Source organism: Hylobates moloch, unplaced genomic scaffold, assembly GCF_009828535.3.
Source record: "Hylobates moloch isolate HMO894 unplaced genomic scaffold, HMol_V3 SCAFFOLD_6, whole genome shotgun sequence".
NCBI classification, from domain to species: domain Eukaryota; kingdom Metazoa; phylum Chordata; class Mammalia; order Primates; family Hylobatidae; genus Hylobates; species Hylobates moloch.
Window position 1 is genome coordinate 68,272,601 of NW_026652281.1, and position 24,507 is coordinate 68,297,107.

The following is a 24,507-nucleotide window of genomic DNA, read 5'->3' on the forward strand; positions in this document are numbered from 1 at the left end:
ATACAACTTATAAGGGATGTGAAGGACCTCTTCAAGGAGAACTACAAACCACTGCTCAAAGAGATAAGGAAGAACACAAACAAATGGAAAAACATTCCATGCTCATGGACAGGAAGAATCAATATTGTGAAAATGGCCATACTGCCCAAAGGAATTTATAGATTCAATGCTATTCCCACCAAGCTACCACTGACTTTCTTCACAGAATTAGAAAAAACTACTTTAAATTTCATATGGAACCAAAAAGGAGCCCACATAGCCAAGACAATCCTAAGGAAAAAGAACAAAGCTGGAGGCATCATGCTACCTGACTTCAAACTATACTACAAGGCTACAGTAACCAAAACAGCATGGTACTGGTACCAAAACAGACATATAGACCAATGAAACAGAACAGAGGCCTCAGAAATAACGCCACACATCTACAACCATCTGATCTTTGACAAACCTGACAAGAACAAGCAATGGGGAAAGGATTCCCTATTGAATAAATGGTGTTGGAAAAACTGGCTAGCCATATGCAGAAAATTGAAACTGGACCCCTTCCTTACACCTTATACAAAAATTAACTCAAGATGGATTAAAGACTTAAACGTAAGACCTAAAACCATAAAAACCCTAGAAGAAAACCTAGGCAATACCATTCAGGACATAGGCATGGGCAAATACTTCATGACTAAAACACCAAAAGCAATGGCAACGAAAGCCAAAATCCACCAATGGGATCTAATTAAACTAAAGAGCTTCTGCACAGCAAAAGAAACTATCACCAGAGTGAACAGGCAACCTACAGAATGGGAGAAAATTTTTGCAATCTATCCATCTGACAAAGGGCTAATATCCAGAATCTACAAGGAACTTAAACAAATTTACAAGAAAAAAACAACCCCATCAAAAAGTGGGCAAAGGATATGAACAGACACTTCTCAAAAGAAGACATTTATGCTGTCAACAAACATATGAAAAAAAGCTCATCATCACTGGTCATTAGAGAAACACAAATCAAAACCACAATGAGATCCATCTCACACCAGTTAGAATGGCAGTCATTAAAAAGTCAGGAAACAACAGATGCTGGAGAGGATGTGGAGAAACAGGAACACTTTTACACTGTTGGTGGGAGTGTAAATTAGTTCAACCATTGTGGAAGACAGTGTGGAGATTCCTCAAGGATCTAGAACCAGAAATACCATTTGATCCAGCAATCCTATTACTGGGTATATACCCAAAGGATTATAAATCATTCTACTATAAAGACACATGCACACGTACATTTACTACAGCACTATTCACAATAGCAGAGATTTGGAACCAACCCAAACGATAGACTGGATAAAGAAAATGTGGCACTTATACACCATGAAATACTATGCAGCCATAAAAAAGGATTGAGTTCATGTCCTTTGCAGGGACATGGATGAAGCTGGAAGCCCTCATTCTCCGCAAACTTACACAGGAATTAAAAAACCAAACACCTCATGTTCTCACTCATAAGTGGGAATTGAACAATGAGAACACATGGACACAGGGAGGGGACCATCACACACCAGGGCCTTTTTGGGGGTGGGGGGGTAGGGGAGGGATAGAATTAGGAGAAATACATAATATAGATGACAGGTTGATGGGTGCAGCAAACCACCACGGCACGTGTATACCTATGTAACAAACCTGCCTGTTCTGCACACATATCCCAGAACTTAAAGTGTAATTTAAAAAAAAGCTGTCTAGTTTTATACCATTATTCCTGAGTTCCATAAAGATGCAAGCATTTTGAACTGGGAGGAGATAAGAAGAGAAAGGGCCAAGTGATCCAGTTCTAAGTGTTATCTTTTATTAGGAAGACAATAAAATCTTGAGTTTATGTTCACTTCAAAAAAATAAAAATAAAAAATAAAAAAAAAGAATGATCTGAATATTCATCATGGTACACGAAGCTGCTCCACAGCAAGGAGGTGGGAGGCTAAGAAAACACCACCTCAGTAGACAAGTTAACATTTAACAAATGCCTAGTGGATGCACAGCCGCTTATTGATGAATGTCAGCTTCAGCATCTTAGTGAGAGAGCGTCACGTTTCTTTTTTCCCAGAAGAATCTCTTTACATATTTCATGCTTTTGGAGAGACAGGTATGTCTCCATGATAATATATATGTAATTAGCTCCTTTATGTTACCAATCTTTCATGGAGGCATTCGGATTTACATTATACACAAGCTCACTATTAGTTTCCTGAGTTAGGTGGTACGGATTCTGATATAGTTAGTAAAAAACCCATAAAATATGCATAAATCCTGTCTAATGACCGAAGTTAAATATACCTCAAAGAATGTTCTATCATTAAAATTCACATATATTTTTCTTACAAGGGAGTTATTCTGCATTGTAGCATGTGTTTTATTACAAACTTGGAGTTCATTGACGAACCGTGATAGAGCTGCAAATCAAGTCAGCAGCTTCATTAGCTCAGCAGGATTTTAGGCTGCATTTCTCCCTTGGTGAGCAGAAGCTAGAGGGTAGTTTAGGGCCCAGAGCTTGGTTCCTGGGCTCTGGGCAGTCCCTCCCATGGAGAGGGCCCCTTACCTGAGGCCCTCTCCCTCAGGAGAGTGCTGTCTGCAGTACTCCAGAGTGTAGGTCTCCGTGGCCTCTGGGGTGGTGGGCCGCCATCGGATAGTGGCTGTGTTCCAACACACAGTACAGTCCTCAGCGCGGATCACAGGGGTGGAGGGTGCTGCAGAAAGAGAGTCAGGACAGTCATGGAGCAATGCCAGCTTGCTTTCCTGGGACCTGAGAAGCATGTGATCTTCCATGGCTTCGGCATGATTCTGTTTTTAATTTTTTATCAGAAAATGTATTCTGTGTTAAAAACCCAAAAGGGATCAAATATAGATGGTGATGTCTCTCTCTCCCTTCTCTGCCTTCCACATTGCCCTGTTCTCACCCATCCCCAAACAGCCCCTAATAGTAGCTTCCTATAAATCCCACTAGACTTTCTTTATACATATACGAGCAAATCAAAATAAAGATTCTTTCCCCTGTCCCAGTACACACAAGTTAGCGATGATCTTGTCCTCAGTAGGTGCTCAATAAAGGCTTGTTTTAAAAGGCAAGAGGAAAGGATAGAGGGTAGGAGTAAACTATTTCTTCCCCTGAGGCAGGTTACCATTATCTTAAAGGCAGCGCAGCCTTGGTTTAGGCTTTATACCCTGTGAAAAGATTTCATCGTGAGAATGCATTTCCAGTTAAATACCACTGCTTAAAACCCTTTGGGGGTTCCCAGCACCGACACACAGCCCAAGCTTCTTCCCTTGCAAACACGGCCTCTCTATGTTAGCCTTTCTCATCTTGTCTTTCCTTTGTTTAAGTCTAAGAAATAATACCAAACTTCTTACAGTGTCCTGCACACTCCATACTGTTTCTTGCCTCGATGCCTCTGCTCATGTCTTTTTCCAGTGGAATATCCTCCTTTAACGCATTACTTCCTATTGATCCTTTAAAGCATTTTCTGCAGGCATCAGTTCTAGGAAGCAGTTCCGATCCTGCCCCTGCCCCAGGCCAACTTGGGTGCCCCTCTGGAGTGTTCTCATAATAATGTGTGTATATCTGGATATGGCCCTTACCACACATTTTCTATGATCCTCTGTTTTTCCATCTCACCACCTGAGCATGAGCTTCTTGAGAACAGGACCCCAGTCTTAGTCATCGTTGTATAACCAGCACTTTGCACAACACTCAACATACAATAGGTGCTTAATAAACACTTACTGGCTGATCTCAAGAGTCTGTGAAGAATTGAGCGTTGTCTTCTAACGCACCCTTAGCATCCATCTCCTTACCTGTCCTAAAGATTGCCCTTTCACTGGGCAGGCTACATCCAGTGAAGTTCACAGCCATCACCCACACTTGATAGCATCGGTCAGGTTCCAGATCTTCAAAAATGCAGTAGCTTTCTTTCACTGTCAGTCTGTATTCTTCTACCAACTCTAGCATAAGACATAATTAAAATCTAAGATGTCTTCCAAAGTTAATTAAAAGTTATAGCTACTGGAGAAAGTCATCTATGATTTTCTATCAGTGGAAAACGCAAACTGATAACCTTACAGATACCATTATGTGAAAACCAGCTCCTTAGAATACATGTGAAAGCAATAGCATTCTGAAAAGAGATACTTAGGATGACATAGTAATACTTGGTAACACTTATCAGAAAATAATAGTATATTAGTAAGATTCTGAGCTTCATATACCACAATTAAAGTAACTTATTTCAGTAGCGAATATTAAAATTACATAAAGTATATGTTAGCTTAAATCTCAGTAACACATTCTCAAGAAAATCTTAAGAACCAGTGCCAATATTTCAGAAGAGTATGTCATAAAAAAAGTACAACTTCATGGTTTTTAAACATCTTTACAGATTAGTAAACTATTTTGGTATTCAGTATGACCTTCCAGGTTTCAAATCCTGGTTCCTTCTCATGGATTCCAGAATTCTTTCCACTAGAGATTTCCACAATTTATAGAAATACTTAAATAACCTTGATAGGTCATAAGCTACTCTAAGAAGTAACTTTGTCCAATTAAGACATTTTCCTTCTAAAATTTTAAAAAATATTTTACTTTGAATATTTTAATAGTAAACATTATCCAATACCATTCTGAACAAACCTACCAATTTGGGCCAATTTGATTATTCTTACTGAAATTTTATCTCCTTTAAAACATATGATTTTCTTTGTAAATTTTGCCTACGGTAATTTCAGTTATCCCCCCCTTGTTACTCTTGAATGTCACAGCTTCAAAACTTTTCCACTTAAGAACCCAGACTGTTTCTTTAAAAGAAAATCGGGAGCTCTTCAACTTAGCAGGTTTCTCAATTGCCTCTCTCCTTTCCAATGAGCTGTACTTTCTGGACAGAAAGTTCAGTTTAAAGAACCTCATAAGGACTTGTACACTGAAGAATATTTCTCCCATATCCCAGAATCTGTGTCTGCAGTTTTCACTGGAATCATTCTTTTAGGCAAGGTCCTATGATATGGTTCGGTTCTGTGTCCCCACCCAGATCTCATGTTGAATTGTAATTCCCAGTGTTGGAGGAAGAGCCTGGTGGGAGGTGATTGAATCATGGGGGTGGACTTCTCCCTTGCTGTTCTCATAAATGAGTTCTCAAGAGATCTGGTTGTTTGAAAGTGTGTAGCACTTCCTGCTTTACTCTCTCTCTCTTCCCTGCCAGCCATGGGAAGATGTGCTTGCTTCCTCTTCACCTTCTGCCATGATTCTGTCTCCTAAGGCCTCCTCTGCCAGTCTTCCTCTACACCTTGTGGAACTGTGAGCCAGTTAAACCTCTTCTTCATAAATTACCCAGTCTCAGGTATGTCTTTATAGCAGTGTGAGAATGAACTAATACATCCTATTACCCTGCCACTCCCTTTAACAGTGCACATAACATATGTGACCAGAGACCCTACTAAACACGGCATGGTATCACAGACTAGATTATCAGATTAGCTAACTGTTATTAACACAGTTCAGGGCACAGAAACAATGAGACACAGGATAGGGAAGTGTTTGGGGTGGGGGTGAAACCCAGTAAAAAAAAAAAAAGTACTCCAAGCAATAACTATTTGATAAGAGGGGTCTCAGAGAGCCATGGTGTTTAGAAAACAGCTAGAAATAGATGGAGATGAAGTATGGTGTAACAAAACACACACAGAGACAAACAAACAAAAGAATAAACTTTGGAGCCTGACAGATGTGTGTTTGACTCCTGCCCCCGGTCACGGTCACGTACAAGCTGCAAGGCCTTGAGCAAGCTACTTAACCTCACATTAGTTTTCTCACTTGCAAATAGGGATAGTAACACTTGGTTGTGCTGTGACAGGCATATGGAAATAGGTCAATAAAACAGGAGTCATTACATTACAGACAGATTTAGCCAACTTTACACCATGCCTATAATTGCTTTTTTAAACTTTTTTCTAAATTAATTATCACATGACATTTCAAAAGACTTAAATATTAGTAATAGTATAATATATTACCATTCATTCCTGATTACAAATTGGGCGCCTGAGTTAGGACGCCAAGGCTGCCACATGCTCATCTGTTTTCCGTAGTATGTGGGTCTGTCTTCAACAAGCAACACAGAATGGCAGCACTCCCAGCTCTGATTCACCAGGAAGCACAACCTCAAACTGCCTGGCTTCCAGGGCTTATTAGAAGTCCTTCTGAGCTGAGAGATACTTACAGAGGCTCAGCTGTAAGACATACCATCCATTCACCCTACTAAGCACTTCCATTTCTATCCACACATTAATTTGGGACACAGGAAGACTACACCATACCTAGGCCCATGCCTTGGGAACTGTGAACACTGAATGAACCTTGTGGCTTTTTGGTGGCTTTTAGCAAAGACAGACCTGAGAAACTGCCACCCATGACATCCCATGCTTCATTTGCATTCAGACCATTGTGGAGCACACTGTCCTCTCTATGGCTTCTTCCCTAAAAGTGGAACATGTGACACTTGTCTTTCAGGCTTTCGTACTGTTTAAAACTTTATTTTCCTTGAAACTCTGGTATGTTACCTCCTTTCTGAAAATGAGAACCACTTCATTGCTCCTGTTATTCTGAGAGCTCAAAGCCAAATGTGAATCTCAACTACAATATTCGTGTTGACTATTATAATAGTTATGCTATTTTGTTTTCCCTGATCTTGATTCCCAAATTTTGCTTCTGTAGTATTATTTCATTATATGGTTGTTGGGGTTTTGTTGTTGTTTTGTAAATGGCTATAAATGCTTTGTGGGAAGAGTCATAATACAGGTGTATATTTAAATACTTCACATGAAGATGCATGAATATGCACATGCATTTGTATTTGTGTTAGCAATCCTACCATTTACTTCTTGATCATCTTGTGGCTCCTCCATGCAGTAAACCTGAAATGAATCAATGATATCTTCCTTGTTCATGCTCCAATAAACTGCAATCGTTGTGCTGGTGGCAGAATTTGGTTCCTGAGGTTCTAATCTAGGAGGCTGTGGAACTGGAATATAAACAAGATTTATTGTAACTAATGCTGTTTTTATTAATTTTTTGGGCAAAAGTTACTTATGCTTGTTGAAAAAAATTCAAACAATACAGAAATACATGGTATAAAAGTAGAAGGGTTCTCTTGTTTCCCCAAACCCCAAACCCCAATTATATTCTCTTTTATTTTTTTAATTTTTTAATTTTAATTTTAATTTAATTCCATTTATTTATTTTTGAGACTGAGTCTCACTCTGTCACCCAGGCTGGAGTGCAGTGGCATGATCTTGGCTCACTGCAACCTTTGCCTCCCAGATTCAAGCGGTTCTCCTGTCTCAGCCTCCCAAGTTGCTGGGATTATAGGCACCTGCCACCACACCTGGCTAATTTTTGTATTTTTAGTAGAGACGGGGTTTCACCATCTTGGCCAGGATGGTCTCAAACTTCTGACCTCAGGTGATCCACCCACCTCGGCCTCCCAAAGTGTTGGGATTACAGGCATGAGCCACCACACCTGGCCAATTTTTTTTTATTTTTTATTTTTTATTTTTTATTTTTTGAGACGGAGTCTTGCTCTATCACCCAGGCTGGAGTGCAGTGGCGCAATCTTGGCTCACTGCAACCTCTGCCTCCTGGGTTCAAGCAATTCTCCTGCCTCAGCCTCCTGAGTAGCTGGGATTACAGGCATGCACCACCACGCCAGCTAATTTTTATATTTTTAGTAGAGGTGGGGTTTCACCATATTGGTCAGGCTGTTCTTGAACTCCTGGCCTCAAGGATTCCACCTGCCTCAGCCTCCTAAAGTGCTGGGATTATAGGCGTGAGCCACCACACCCAGCCATATTCTTTAGATGCAGTCACTGCTGCAGTTGAATGTGTATCCCTCCACAGTGTTTTCTATGCATTTGTACATGTGCACATATATAACACACACAGAAATAAACAAAAATGTATTCCAAAATGGGATCACTTGAGAAACTCTTCTATAGTCTTATAGTTGGAGCAGTAAACCTACGTACGTTAGAGGACGCAACAACTGACTTGCTTATCCTTCAAAACAAAACACACGCTTTACTAGATAACCAAGGTGGTATCATTCTGTATCCATATAGATTCTATATTCACAATAGAGGCAAATGAAACCATTTTAAGATATAGTTGGTATATCTTCAAACCTGAAAAATACTTGTAAAAATAAAATATCAAAATATACTTTCTGAAACGACTATCCCATTTTGTCTTTCCAACATGGCTATCCCTATCAATTTTTTTTAATTATTAACTTTTTAAAAAGTAAAATATATAAAAACTAGAGAAAAAGTAGCCTACTGATTCAGCATACATTTTAGACATCTAGTAGAACTCTGTTGTTCCGAATTTTAATGACAACAAAATCCTTGAATGTTCTCCTAGAAACTTGTAAAGTTCATGATTATGCATACAAACATTAATGGTATATGCAACGCCATAAATCGAGCTTCTATGCAATTCTCCCCCAAAACTTATGACATAAAATCTTTGAACATATTTTACAAATTAGAGGAAAAGGTTATTCCCATAGTTGGAAAGATAGCATGCTTTTTTTTTTTTTTTTTTTGAGGTGGAGTCTTGCTCTGTCACCCAGGCTGTAGTGGTGCGATATCGGCTCACTGCAACCTCCACCTCCTGGGCTCAAGCAATTCTCCTGCCTGAGCCTCCCTAGTAGCTGGGATTACAGGCGCCTGCCACCACGCTCAGCTCATTTTTTTGTATTTTTAGTAGAGACGGGGTTTCACCGTGTTGGCCAGGCTGGTCTCGAACTCCTGACCTCAGGTGATCCGCTCGCCTCGGCCTCCCAAAGTGCTAGGATTACAGGCATGAGCCACTGCACCCGACCCAATAGCATGTTTTTACATTTATTTTTTGTAGTTATTTTTTTCCAGTCAACAATTTCCTGAGAGATAAGTTTACTGAAATATTAATAATATGGGCCAAATTTTATGAGATTACTTTATTAAAAGTGGACACCAAAGGAAAAGAAAAATAAAGATCAGTTCAGCAAGAAGGTAAAAATGAGAAAAACATAAATGGGTCTAAAGAATGTAACAAAAAGAGACAAACTGAGAAGATGCAATAGTGATAAAGAACTGAAGAAATACACAGTTGTGAAAAACGAGAAGCAGAAGAGGAGAAGGGCCAAGTTCATGGACTTCAGTGCAGAGTGACTGGCCCAAGGTTAAACACCAGATCCGCCCCCTCCGTTATCTTAGCCTCAGTTTCCCCAGCTTTAAAATGAGAAAACAATAATAATAGCATTAGGAAGCAAATAATGTCTATCATGTGCTTAGCAAAGTGGCTGACAGGTAACCAGTGCTAACATTCAGAAAGCAAAGGGGCCTTGGCAGGAGCACAGGAAACAGAGGGGCAAGGCAGGAAGCTCCTGAAGATGAGGGCCGAACGAGGGACCCATCATCTGGAAAGCCACAGAGGCCACAGACAGAGGTAAGACCTGAGGAGCGAACTGCATGCTAAGGCAGAGGCCGCTGGTGAGAAATGCCTCCCCAGGGAGATGATCACGTGTCAGAGACCCTGCTACTGTCTTGGAATTTATTGCTTGTCTTCCCAGCAGGAAATGGATGTCACATTCTAAATGAGTCTGTCCAGATAAATGTAGTTCAGTAAATTTTCATGTTACCCAGGTCTATGAAAGGACCAACCAGAATGTTTCAAGGATTGTCGATCATCTTTGAAGCAGTATTTGAGAATTACTTGAGGCATGAACAATGAAAATGCTCCCCCTTTTATGCTATGTATTATACATGGAGCTGTATCTGCTTTTTAAAAAGGAAAACATCTTTCACATTTCTCTCTCTTTCTCGGGTAAATTAACAAACTTAAAAACTGATTAATTGATCCAAGAAAATCACTTAATTTCAAGGAAGAAGCAAAGTATGTAGGTTAGAAATTTTGTTTTAATGTGCTCCTTCCCCCAAAAGCATTAAAGGTAAAACATCTTTTTTTCAGAAACAGGAAATACTTTTACTTTTCAAAGAATTCTAAAATGAAAAGGGAATAAGAATATTCCATAGATATAATCTAATAATAATGGCTGGATTTACAGTTCTTATGTGGTAGAACAACATCAGAGACCCGAAGTTTAGCAACTCTGTTTACACTTTTACAGTAATAAACTTGAATAAGTGTGATGCCGGCCGGGCGCGATGGCTTATGCCTGTAATCCCAGCACTTTGGGAGGCCAAGGAGGGCAGATCACTTGAGGTCAGGAGTAGGAGACCAACCTGGCCAACATAGCAAAACCCCATGTCTACTAAAAATACAATTAGCTGGGCATGGTGATGCATGCCTGTGATCCCAGCTACTGGGGAGGCTGAGGCATAAGAATGGGAGGGGGAGGTTGCAGTGAGCCGAGATGGTGCCACTGCACTTCAGCCTGGGTGACAGAGTGAGACTCTGTGTGGGGGGGAAAAAGGTATGATACCAAAAAATACCAAAATGAAAGTTTAGGGCTTCATTATAATAGGCTAAGGAATTGGGTCGAAGAATCACCCCTCTGCCTGATGAAATGTACCCAAAAAGAGCCACCACACGGGGAGTTAAGCGTTAACCAAACTGGACTTCAGAATCTGTGGCCAGATACAGATTTCCACTCAACCTGGCCTTTGGAACGTCCTCAGGAGAACAGCATTATTCACAATAGCCAAAAAGTGGAAGCAACCCAAGTATCCGCCAATGGATGAATAGATAAGAGGAGGAAAAGTTTCACATGTTACAACATGGTAAGCCTTGAGGAGATTACTCTAAGTTAAACAAACCAGTTACAAAAAGAGAAATACAGTATGATTCCACTTAGATGAGGTACTTAGAGTAATCAAATTCACAGAAACAGAAAGTAAAATGGTGGCTGCCAGAGCCAGGAGAAGGGGAGAATGTGGAGAGTCAGTGTTTAATGGATATAGAGCTTCTGTTGTGCAAGATGAAGAGTTCTGGAGAGGATGGCAGTGATGGTTGTACCACAATGTGAATGTCCTTAATGCCACTAAACTATACAATTAAAAGTGGGCAAGATGGTAAATTTTAAGTTATGTGTATTTTACCACAATTAAAAAAAATCCCCAGGTGCCAGCATCAAGGAAGCCTAGATTCATGTTTGTTTATCCATAATCTGTTTCTCTCATCTTTCTCAGCAGCACTCTGCCTTTTCGCTATGGGGCAGACTCTGAAGCCAAACTCCCCTGCCAAACACACCCCAACCGGCTGTGTTGTCTTGAAAATAGGACATTTTTCTGTTCCTCTCTTTCCTCACCTTTCTTCACCTGTCAAATGGGAATAACAAAACCTACCTCCTTGGGTTGTGGTGAGATTAGATGATTTGATATGCTTAACGGTCTCCACAATGCCAGCCATCGTGTAAGCATGGAATAAATCATATGGGCTGCTACTTCTCATTGGAAAACTCACATCCTTTTCTCATTATATCTGCTTAGTTTAGGTGGGGGGTCATCAGATCAACTTTTCAGGTAAGAGGTGAGGACTTCTGAGAGGTGTCACAAAATGCACAAAAACTATTTAGCAGCAAGTCAACACCCTGGGCTCCAGTTTTGTGAAACAGACGCACAAAGTAACATTTATGGCTCTGAGATCAGTCTCTCCATAAAAGGCTTCCAGCCACAGGGACTGCCATGTGCACTTGCTGAGTTAATTGTTAATACTTTGTGACATTTTAACTCTGTGACCTCTAAAATATATTAAATGTCCTCTCATTGCCCATTAAGTATTGAAAAGCATATCCTCCTAAATGAACAATGGCATATAATGAATCCCTTAAAAGCAAAAGACCAGCTCTGTTAATCAAACTTTCTTAGTTTGCAATCACTGCCCTAGTCTAATCCCTCTTAAAGACATTACAAGAAAACACTTTGAGACATTTCTAGAGAAAATCCATTAAGATCAATGATTGAGTTTTTAATTTTATAAACGGCTGGTGGAGTTTTAGTTTTTGTGTGTTGTGTCATTTTTGTCTTTTTAGACATATAGTAAGTAGCCTTTTTAGTAATTACTAAATTAAAACTCTTTGTACAGGAATGAAAGTTAATCATCAATTTAAACACAACAGCCATCTTTTTTGTTTTTGGTTTTTGGGTTTCTTTTTTTTTTTTTTTTTTTTTTCAGAAATGGGGGTCTTACTATGTTGCCCAGGCTGGATTCGAACCCTTAGGCTCAAGTGATCCTCCCACCTCAGCCTCCTGAATAGCTGTAATCTTTGAGGTGATTTTGGAAGACTATAGCATCTTTTAAGGAGGACATCTGAGCATGTTGTACAGTAAGAAAAACTTGGTAACTTCACTGAAATATGGCAGCTTTGAAAAATCTAAATAAGTTTCATTGTCCTGTTTGTTAAAATAGCACATTAAAAAATATTGTGAAGAGCTGGCAGGATGCTTCTGACAGCTGAGTGGGAGGCTCCTGGCTACAGACCATGGTGCTGAGCTGATAGCTCTCTAAGCTCATCTGTTTAGTTTGAAAAAAGGGGAAAAGAACTGAATTGAAGAGGGGAAAACCACTCATAAAGAGAATCTGTTTGACACGTAGGAAAACATTTGACTTCTTTTTTCTTTTATACCTGGCTGCTGGTATGAGGCAAATGAGAAGAGAGGGAGAAAAATCCTATTTTTAAATTTAAAAAAAAAAAAAAAAAGAGGAGACCCTTTGGTTCCATGGCTCCTTCCACCTCCTCAATCTCCAAGCAAATCAGAAAGCTTCAGATGGAAATGCACAGAAATGGGATGCTCGTCCTATGCTCAATTTCAGAGTCTAGCTGTAACATTTTACAACTAATACTTTTCTTTTTCCAGTTACATGTCTTTACACTCAAAATCTTTTGTATATATCATTACACACAAAACAAACAAGCAAAAACTGCCATATTTCATCTAGGTAATTAATATATTAAAATGCTTACCAGCCACTTGTTTTAACATCTGGTCACTTCTTGCCGAGCTGTCATCATAATGTTCAAAAAGGGAAAACGCAGCAGGCATTTTCTCTAAAGAAGCAGTGCTCTCCATTGCAGAAAGCAACCTATCAGGGGAATAGAGCTCTACATAAGTTAAACAATTATTAACATACAGAATGAAAGTGAAAAACAATTGTTCAAAATGAAGCTGGTGTTGGTAGTGGTGGTTTGCATAAGGCAGGGCCTCTCACTCTATCCAGAAAAGGATTTAAAGCTTTAAAGTCTTGAAATATATGTCTAAAATCTATTCTTAGGCAACTGGTAATATTGGAAATTTCATTCCTATATCCTCTAGTTAGAAAGATTCTATCAAGCAATACAGTCTTAAGTGTTTTACCTATAAAGTTGGTCCTAAAAATTACTTCATTTTAGTGATTATTTTCTTTATTTCCTAAAGGGGAAGGATTTATATCCAAAGCCTTTCATACCTACTGAGGCTTCAAAGGATAAAAATGCTAAGAGCACATCTAGAAACTTACACACTGTAGATGTCCTTGTTCTCAAACCTCGATATTAAGCTTCTAATCATTTTGTCATTCAAAACATGTTTACTTACTATGTCCCAGGCATTGTGCTAGGTACTGGGGAAAGAGCAATGAGAGGATAAAGCCCACCATTCGTAAAAGACTAAACAAGCCACAATTTCTAAATCAACAGCTTTATGGACTCAACACCCTCATTAGTTGGAATGCCAACTGATGCTAAGTCTAAGTATTTGTATCCAGATGAAACGTGGATTTAAACAAACAATGACAAAAAGGTTAACTCTGAAGGGGAAAGAGGAAACAGAGTTTGCAAAAGAATTTATTTTTAGCATGAGAGGCCTCCAAGTAGATTAGCAGCTCTCCTCTGTGCACCTGTCTCACACAGGACTGGAATTCTCTTCCAGCAACTCAGTCGGCTGCGAGGAACTGCATCGGCTTCATTTCCATGGATGTCTTGGTTTTCCCAGCAGACCCACTGCACTTGCTGTTGGAACTTTGTTCTCCCAGACACTTGCTCAGCTCCTTCCTTGACTTAATTTAGATCTCTGTTCAAATGTCAGCTCCTCAGAGAGTACGCTACTAATACAGCCTTGCCTGCCCCCTCCATTCTTCACTAGGCTTTGTTTTACTTCCCCAGACTTATCAGAGCCTCTTCGGTTTTTGTCTGTCTGCTTCACCAGAATACCGTTTATATGCAGGAAAGGACTTTGTTTTGTTTACTACTGTATTCTAATGCATTACTTGGCACATGGTGGGCATTTAATAAACATATTTTGAATAAATAAGAGGCCAATAGTTTTGTGGGGGTGAGGATATCAGGATCTCAGTGATGATGGATTTATGGTCAGTATGAAGGAAAAATATTATAAAATAAAACTGAATATTTAAAGAGTGACTTCTACACTTACTACTGTCAGAAACAATAAAATTAACTATCATTTGATTTAGGGGAGGTGGTTCCAGAGGGGCTTCAAAGAGGAGGTAACATTTGGGCTGGGTCTTAATGAGTGGGAGTTTCCCAGGCAGAAGAGAGGACAAGTAAGGGCATTGCAGATAGAAGAAGGGCATGAACCCAGGCATGGAGATGTGGCCAAGTACAGCACATTCGAGGGCCAGAGGGCACCGTGGGAGTTGGGAAGCACAGACGGTTAGAGATGAAATAGAAAAGTGGTTTGTGGCTTGACTATGAAGAGCCTTTCATACCCACTGAGAGTTCAATTTTGTCTTTTAAGGCAAGGAGAGCCACAAAATTGTTATAAAAGGGAAATTTAGACGACTATCTTGGCAATTGTCTAAGGAAGGATCAGGGTAAGCAGAGGAGAGAGGTCTGAGGTCAGGTGGGAGAACCCCATAGGGTCTAGTGAGGGAAGACAGCACGAGCCTAAATTAAGACTGTGGGGATGGAGAGGGTAGAAATGATAGGCTCAGAATGAACAAAAATGCTGCCCCATACATGCACTAAGCCCTCTAAAAATACACATCACTGATGTGTATTAATGTAGGACATTTTGTAGCACAAAAGCTCTGATTGTAGGTACCACGAGCAAAATGTTAGAGTTTTCCCTTATGCACTGACCTATTCCAGTTTAACATCAGCATATGAAAAGGCAAGCAGACATCCTTTTAGAAGCAGGTCTTACAATGGCTGCAACTCGTTTTCATTATCATAACACAAAAGAGCAAAACGGAGAAAAAAAATGAATCCCCTCAACAGACAGCATTTTCTAAGCAAATGTGTTTTTCAAGATATGCAAATGTTGAGTCTAAATATGCTTGACAGCATTCCTTAATTTAAGCATGTTTAGTGTTGAGAAAAATCATTTAATATACAAGCACTGCCTTTACAGATGTAACATGAAGGGAGGGAGAACAAGTGGCAAGGTAAAATAAACCACAGCTGACTCTTGAGCAAGGCGGGGTTTAGGGCACTCTCTGCACAATTGAAAATCCATGTGTACTGTTTGACTCCCCAAAAACTTAGCTACTAATAGCCTGCTGTTGACTGGAAGCCTTACTAATAACCTCAAGAGTTGATTAACACATATTTCATATACGTATTATGTATTGTATTCTTAAAATCAAATAAGCTAGAGAAAAGAGAAATTCTTCAGAAAATCGTTAAGGAAGAGAAAATACACTTACAGTACTGTACTGTATTTATTAATACCTTAAGTTTACATCATCTCTTCACAAGATGCATCACCTGAAATGGAAGGCAACGGTGGCTACAGACCTCAATCTAATGAAAAGATCAAACAATTCAACTTCTTCTTGTAATGTCATGACTTTTCTCTGTTTCTGGGGAGCACATCCAGGATCACTAGTACCACTTCCTATGGATATCATGGCATTATTCAAGGTTTATGGTATCACACTGAATATGGTAAAAAAAAAAAATAGGCAAGAACCTTAGGAGATCACTTTTTACTGCAATATGCAATTTACTGGAGAGACTAACTGCTCACGGGGAGATGATTAGCGTGACACAGTGTTTTAAGCAGAGATTCACAACACTTGAGCTCATCACAACAGCAACAGGAGGTGGTTACAAAATTATTAAAGTAGTACGGTAGTAGTATAGTTGTAGAAATTATTTGAGTACTACAGTATTACTACAGTTAATTTTATGCAGTTATGATTTAATACTGTATCTTTGTTTACATTTCTCCCAACTGCATATGGTGTTTGTGTGCATAAATGTTGATGTTTTTAATTTTTATAATAGATTTGTGTATATTTTATGATAGTAAATCATAAAATAGACTAATATTTACATATATTTTATGTACTTGTGACATACCTAACATTTTCTTAATTTTTCAACATTTCTGGGCTATGCAGTTCATCTTTGAGTTTTTTTCAAATTGTCACAAATCTCAAAAAAATTTTCCAATATATTTATTGAAAAAGATCGACATATAAGTGGACCTGCACAGTCCAAACTCGTGTTGTTCAAGGGCCAACTGCAGATAATTAGCACTTCTTACAGAAAGGAACATCAATAACATTGAGACTTTGAGACAGAAGTTTTCTTGAGGACATGGAAAGCTTTTCAGTGATGGCGCCGAGCTTCATCAAGTGTGTGCACGTGTACATGCACACGTTTGACAGTGCTTTCTTTAATTGTTCATCTTTCTTCACCAAATCCCAGAATTTTGTTGTCTTTTTTCTTTACAGGAAAATAATGGTTAGCCCAAGTGTACTCTCCTTTAAGTGACAGGCAGCTTTAGCAAAAAATTAATTCACTGTCAACTGGACAATGAAATAGAAATTAATTAAAATGACACACAGATGAACACATTTAAGCACAAAACCGAAGAAAGAGTATTTAGTATTAAGTGGATGTCAATTTATATTTGCAATATTCTGATAGTTAGAAAGGTAAAAACATTCTATTGCATTTTTCAACTTTTCACTCACCCAATTTTCTCACTGAGCAGTAACTTCCATGAATGGACAAAATATAAGTAAGCAAATATGCATCTACACTATCCAGTATAGATGGAATGGCACTGTAAATCCATGTACTTTTTGGATAAAAAGAAATGTCAATAATATTTAGAAAAAATATTTTTTTTTAAATAAAAGAAACTGGAGGTGGGCAGATCACTTGGCCTAAAGAGTTCAAGATCAGCCTGGGCAACATGACAAAACCCCATCTGTACTAAAAATACAAAAAATTAGCAGGGCACGGTGGCGTGTACCTGTGGTCCCAGCTACTTGGGAGGCTGAGGCAGAAGAATTGCTTAAACCCGGGAGGTGGAGGTTGCAGTGAGCCAAGATCGTGCCACTGCACTCCAGCCTGGGTGACAGAGTGAGACCTTGGCTCAAAAATAGATAGATAGATAGATAGATAGATAGATAGATAGATAGATAGATAGATGATAGGAAACTCGGAATAAGGCCTGGGTATCAGTTTCCAGACCTGACTGGTGTGTCTTAGTCTCATCTATGAGAACTGGTAACAAGCAGATGCCTGGTCTCACTCTGGAAATTTTGATGTAGTGGATCTGGGGTGGGATCCAAGGATCTTTGGTTAAACGAACTGCACAGGTGATTTAGGCACAGCCAGTCTGGGGAATTACTGGGACAAAGGATAGATTGTATAAACCAGAACTTTCAACCCTGGCCATGCATTAGAATCATTTAGGAAGCCTTAAAAATGCTCAGCTACACCTCAGAGCAGTTAAATCAGAATCTCAGAAGATTCAGGCATCAGCATTTTTAAAAGCTCCTTGGGCAATTCTATTCATAACAGAGCCACTGTTATAAAACACTTATTGATTAATGTCAATAAGTCAAATTATTTTCAAAAACTAACTGGTAATATTCTGTTGAATAGAATTTGTTTTAGGTAAATAGGATTCATCTGTGTGATTTCAATTACCTAAAAAAATCGTATTTCTAATCTAAATCTTTTTTATATTATAATACATTATAGACACAAATTTCTGATTTTACTCTATGCTGTATCACAATTTGAATTGGGACGGAAGTAAACTGAAGACGGTATTTACAATTTAGAAATTTACATTTAAAATTACACTAAAAGGAGAAAACATTAGGCTCAAACCAGAAGGAAAGACCTCAGGTCTTGCTATGGTGCAAAAGGAAGAATGTGTCAGATCTGTTGGAGAATTATAATATGAGATGCTCTGAAAGATAAACATAAATCTGATGTTACATGTTTTTATAGACAACATGTTTTCTTGTTGAGTGTTTTGCTTTTGGAAAGAATGAAGAATTCTCTTAGATGAAGTGTTAAAAACACCAACAAAACAAAACAAAATCAAAAGAGGGAGATTCATTTAGGTTAGCTGAGCAGAAAGAGAAGAGAAATGCATGACTATCTTTTGAAGAGAAAATGATAGAACAGTCCATTAAAATTACATAAATCATAAAATTACTCAAGGCAGATATGAATGATTCTTTCAAATACTCATATTTAACCAATGCATCTAAGTATCTACAAAATGTTCTATATGCAGTGACAGGAAAGATGGCCTAGATTAGGCTGAAAATGCAGAATACATCTTGAGGAAGCAGTTAAAAATCTACATTATGATAATTGTTATTGAACTAAAGCACATGCAGTTTTCTTTCAAAGCTGTCATTTAGCTTTTAAAAGCACTGTGTCTAAAAGTGAAAATACTGTAGCCCACTAAATGTATTTTTTAATTGGCAGCTCGTTTTCCATAAAGCACCAAAATATTAAAAAGCAAGCATCCAGTCATGCTGTATCATTGTATCATGTTTTATATACCTTTCATTGATTTCCTCAAACGACTTAGGGAGAAAGAGAGAGGAAGGAGGAGGAGGAGAAGAAGAGAGAAAAAGAGAGAGAGAGGGAGAGAGAGAGAGAGAGAGAGAAGCTAATTAACAACAGAAAGAAAAAACAACGAGGAGCATTAAGATTACCCACGTTTGAAAATCATAACCCCTCAGCTTCCCTGAGGTTGTTTTTCTCTCAGCCTGGGCAGCAAGGACATAAGTGCTCGGAAGGCGGGGTGCGGGGGAGGGGGAGTGGGTGGGATGGGCAGTGTCAGGACAGGGATGGAGGGTGGTTTCATTTGCAGTTGGCTCTGTCTCTGTGATCAGCAGGACTGGCAATGAGTTGCTTATGCTCTGCTTCTCTCTATTCATCAATCAACGGCTTAGCTTCCAGAATAGAATTCTCTAAAGCAGGAAAAATGACTTAAATGTTTTCAATGAGGGATAGATATCAAAAATGTAATCAATATTTATCTGAGTGATATTTTCTGTGTGCTTTTCTATATTTTCCAATTTTAAAAAATGAGTAATATTACTTTTATAAGTAGGAAAAATGCCATCTTTTTCTATTTTATTTTATTTTTTTTACAGTTTGCACTTCTAGAGAGAAGTAAATTATTCTTATTCTTATCGAACAAAGATAAGGTTCTCAAGGAACAAAAAGCACTTAATTAACGTTATGCTTCACAAGCAGTGCCCAGTTTATGAATAAGAAGCTTTGCCTTAATTACACACAAAACAATGTAATGAGTTTAGTTCTCTTTGAGAATGGCCACGTCCACTTCACCCAAATTTGCCCTGGCAAGAGCTGTCCCCAGAGGCAAATCAAAAGGCTAACATTGTTCCATTTTGCCTTGCTGTATCTCCAAAGTTTTCTAAAGGGTAGGAGGATGGGGAACTTTGAAAGGGAGGTTCCCAGTCATCCTAAGAGCGGTGCTTCCCGCCGTATGACAGTTAGGCTTAGAACTGCCTTCAGGGAAAACATCTCCACTATTTCTGCTTAATCTTGGCTTCATGGAGACCCAGCATCTCACTGAATATTCTAGGGAATTGCAGGGAGCACAGAGGTGTCTCTGCTGGTACAATTTGAGGAGAACCCAAGGGAATTTCCATGTCTACAAGTTACCTACTTGAATTAAGGAATCCTGTGCCCAAGAAACCCCTTGTAATAACACCAACATATTTATTACCTGAGAGGGGTACCCCATTATGTCATCCTTTTGCACACCCAAATGTTACTCTCAGCCCCTTGGCCAGGCTCAGAGGGGGAACAGCCCATATGAGTGGTCACTTCAGCTTAGGGAGTGAAGAGGACAGCCCCAGGAGCCAGCCTGAGGATGCCAGCTGGCCCTCACAGGGAAAGCATGGCAGGAACAAGGCTTCTTTCCCTCCCTCTTAGACAGTGACCAATCAATCCAGCGGGACGCAATGGAATGATGATGCTGTGGGCTGTCTCCATGGATCTTTCAGCTGGATCTGGGCATTGAGGCTTTCAGGGTTTGCTGGGCCTTTTCTGTAGGCATCAGGCATGCCCAAATAATGTTTAAATGCCAGAATTATATAAATCCCACACAGAGATATAAATAATCTTAAGGAATAGTGAAAAATGAAGCTTTAAAAGTAGATGTGCCAGAGTGGGCGCAAGGTGTTTGAGCCCATTTTACTTGGCACTTACAGTCAGGAAGACGGCCTCGTCAAGCTCCTCTGCTTCTCTCACGATGGTCTCCAGGGTGTCCTTGGCAGTGTCCATGCTCTGCAGAAAGTGGACCATCTGCTCATGCAGGAACTCCATCTTCTTCTTCTTCACTTCCTCAAAGCTCTGGGCTTTCTCATCATACTGTGCTAAAACCTTCTTCATCATTTCCTCATTCTGTTCTTCTAGCCTTTTCTCATTTTTACTACAGTTTTCCTGAAAACAAACAAGCAAAAAAGCCCACTTCTGAATGAAACAAGAAATGCATGCTTTTTTTTTTTTTTGGAAACACCAGCCTTTTAAAGAATTGACCTCTGGCATCCTGATCAGAGAATCAGACATCACATGCACAGTTCAAATTTCTAACCTACCAATCCCTTTCCCACAATTAGTTTTGCAATAAAGCAATAGAATTTACTGTAACAGTATCATCAAGAAAGTTTTAGCTACCATAATACAAAATATGTATATATTCGTATGGAAGTCTTGCCCACCTGCACCCACACATGATGAAACTTGAAAGTGGCATCACGTTGAGTGAGGATCCCTGGCCTTCAGATGGTGGAAAGGCATCACTCCACTAAAATCACAGTGCAAGGCAGAAAGCCCAGATATGGAATGGGGGCTACCTTCCCAAATGTCCTCCAGTGAGATGGCAGGTTATCCCACAGTGGGAGAAACTTTGTTGCCTGTCCAGACACATCTAGATGCCTGGCTATCCTCACTAGTAGGGCTAGTAATAAGATGATCTCATAATTTACTCTCTAAAAAGGACACCTGGGGAAGGGGACACCTGAAATAACTAGCATGTACTAGTTGATCTACAATATGAATTAAGCAGACCTCTTACAAGCAAACCAGCATGTGGAGTGGCCCCAGTAGTAGGGAAACTGTGCAGCAGCCTCTGCAGTGGCCTCAGGCCCTCTGCCAGTCCTGACTGACTGGTGAGGGTGCCTGGGCCATCTCTGTATAAGGATGGAGCATTGCTAGTCCCTCTCTTCCCTGCAGAAGGGAAAGGAGCCAGCAGCTAGGAGAGCATGAACTCATCAGAGATAGTCATGCTATGAGAGGCACTCACCGGCCCTGGGCATGGGACACTGGACAGTGACTCAGAGCATTTCTGCAGAGTTAATCCAGTGAGAGGCATGAAAACGAGGAATGTGCTCTAAGACTTGGTTTCTTATCTATAAAATTGGAACAATAATAACACCTATCTCATATAATTGTGAGGATTCAATCAGGTAAAGCATGTAAAGCATTTGCCCTGTTATAGTAAGTGTCTAATAAATGCATGTCTGTTGTTAAGGGCAAATCTTTTATCCATAGGCAGAAAGGAGTCTCACTCATTGTGCACAGAGAGAAGACTTTAACCATTCTCGCTTTGAATGGAACCGAACCAACAATGGCAAACAACACATGCGCGTAAAATCCCCAAGTCAGATCCCTTCACCTCAGAATCATTTACTTCTGATGCTGTGAACAAGCCAGGTTAAGGTAAAATGGGTGTGTTAACTTACCTCAATGGTATTAAAAAAGGATTCTATCTCACTAACAAAGGCTTCAATCCTCAAGGACTTTTCTTGTAAATTTTCTAGAAATTCTGCTAATTGAACCTGAAGAAAAGAATTAAGATATCCTTAGTATATGACATTTAGGAAGAGAACTTCAACCAGTGAGCTCCAAATTCCTTATCAATTTAGTATGTTTGGTAGAGATTTACTATACTATATCCACTAACAGATCAATCCTTAAATTTTCTTTACTGTTTCATCTGACTATAGATAATTCTGTATGATAAACAATTAGGAGGTTTTGAGTGAAAACCTCAAAACAACTACACCAAGACAGTATATCTTCTTAAGTGAAAAATGGACTTTCTTGATAAATTGATGAGCTCAAAACATACCTGTTTTAGTGAACTATGGATTTGAATGCATTCTCTCTAGTAAGGCCTTGGTTGTTATATGTTCTGAGAGAGGAGTCTTTTTGCTAAACTGGTCCAATATACCTGAGTAATTTCTTCACATTTACACCAATGGCCTGAGAAGGTGATCAGAGTGCCACAAGGCCCAAAATTTAGCATACCAACTGAGAGAAACTGTCTACTAAAGGGACCTAAAAGTTCTAATGACCCTCAAAGGGTTAAAATACTCAAGCAGTAATAGCCAATTAGAAAACGTATGGGGTGATAGGGGAGCATGGTACCCACTTTAGCCGTAATTATAAACCTAGCAACAGCCAATCTTGCTAAACTTAAAAAATAACAAAGCAGAAAAAACAGCAGAGCTTCAGCTGTCTGATTCACTACCACAGACTGATGGAGATACAACATTGATGGAGGCCTCTTCAGGATCTGGTCTCTACTTCCCTCTATGGCCCTTACCTTTTCTCTACAGCCCCCAGGCTCCAATCACACAAGCTGACTTTGTCCTTGCACTCTTTCTCATCTGTGTGCCTTCATATGGTATTCCTTGGCTCTAGAATGTTGTCCCTGCCCTTGACTGCTAGAAGAGCTCTATCTCATTTAAAGCTCACCCAAGTGTCACCTTTTAGAGACACCTTTGCTAACATTCCCCTTCCTACTCCACCATTTCACTCCCAAAAGGTTAGTTTCTCAGAACATTGGGCTTTCACAACATTGTATTGATTTTGGCAATCTACAAGTCCATCTTCCTTTTTTTTTTTCACTCTCAATGATTAGCACAGTTCCTGACACACAATGGGAGATAAATAAACACTGAGAATGCAGGAAGGGAGTGAGTAAATGAAGAACAGACAAAAGATAAGCACATGATGGGGATGGACTGGGGAGGAGACACAAGGACTTGGGTGATCTGTAACTGCAGCCATTGGCTCCTAGAACAGGCGCAAATGCCTGCCCTTAAGACGCTAGAAAACTCTCAAGCTACAATTTTTTAAATTGATTTTTATTTTTAAAAAGTTGCCAACTGGCCAGCTGCAGTGGCTACTGCCTGGAATCCCAGCACTTTGGGAGGCCTAGGTGGGAAGATCGCTGGTAGCCAGGACTTTGAGACCAGACTGGGCAACATAGTGACATCTTGTCTCCACTAAAAACTTAAAAAGTAGCTGGGTGTGATGGCATGTGTTTCTAGTCCCAGCTACTCAGGAGGCTGAGGCGAGAGGATTGCTTGAGCCCAGGAGGCTTCAGTGAGCTATGATGATCATGCCACTGCACTCTCGCCTGGGCAACAGAGTAAGACCCTGTCAAAGAAGAAAGAAGAAAAAAGGAAGAAGAAGAAGAGGAGGAGGAGGAGGAAAAGGAGGAGGAGGAGGGAAAGGAAGAGGAGGAGGAAGAAGGGGAGGGGGAGGAGGAGGAGTAGGAAGAAGAAGAAGAAAAGGAGGAGGAGGAGAAAGAGGGAGGAGGAGGGAGGAGGAGGAGGAAGGAGGAGAAAGGAGGGGTAGGAGGAGGAATTGCCAACCAAACAACTCTTACTAATCTTCATGGCTGACTTAATGAAATGAAGCTAGCTGCTTGGCTTTAGTCAACTGGGTTCCCACCTTCTCCTTTTCATACTGTTTAGAGAAGATCAAGAATTAAAAAAAACTTTTAAAATGATTTTAAGGCAGGAGACATCATATCTCTCTACTTATAAAATTTGTTTTACATTGATAATACTTAGAGGATTATTTTTTAATATCTAAAACTCATAGAGATAAACAAAACATATTAAGAAGACCAAAAAAATTCAGTTTTCTTTCTGCTGGCAGTGCTCAGTAGCTGTGAGTTAAAACAAAGTGTCACCACAGAATGGGGCCCACTTCCACTGTAGCTCATGCATCTGATGTCTGAGATTTCACAGAAGAAGTTGCCCTACTCCCTAACCCCAAACTTTAACAAGTAAAGTTTCAACAAAATTATACCCTGGAGAACTAGAACCAATATCAGAGAAGTTGAGAAGGATTAATTTGGGAGTTAAAAAATGCCAAGATTCTAATATGTTATCCTATTGCATCAAAATGAGTCTGATAACTATTTAACAAGGACCTAATTGAATGG

The 24,507-nt window shown here is 39.6% G+C and overlaps 1 protein-coding gene across 2 annotated transcripts in view; it reads right to left on the reverse strand.

Annotated features, from left to right (window-relative positions):
• The window catches only part of CMYA5 (cardiomyopathy associated 5), a 106,554-nt gene that overhangs the window by 27,082 nt on the left and 54,965 nt on the right, over nucleotides 1-24,507 (reverse strand). Inside the window, exons 3-9 of one of the 2 annotated variants that reach the window (XM_032156965.2) lie at nucleotides 22,007-22,102; nucleotides 20,472-20,705; nucleotides 18,789-18,811; nucleotides 12,987-13,105; nucleotides 6,894-7,043; nucleotides 3,832-3,978; nucleotides 2,579-2,726 (exon numbers count right to left, since the gene is read on the reverse strand). In XM_032156965.2, coding sequence (XP_032012856.1) covers nucleotides 2,579-2,726; nucleotides 3,832-3,978; nucleotides 6,894-7,043; nucleotides 12,987-13,105; nucleotides 18,789-18,811; nucleotides 20,472-20,705; nucleotides 22,007-22,102 — 917 coding nt within the window. Of the gene's footprint in view, nucleotides 1-2,578; nucleotides 2,727-3,831; nucleotides 3,979-6,893; nucleotides 7,044-12,986; nucleotides 13,106-18,788; nucleotides 18,812-20,471; nucleotides 20,706-22,006; nucleotides 22,103-24,507 lie in introns of those variants that run through there. The other variant, XR_009214132.1, reaches the window with a different exon arrangement.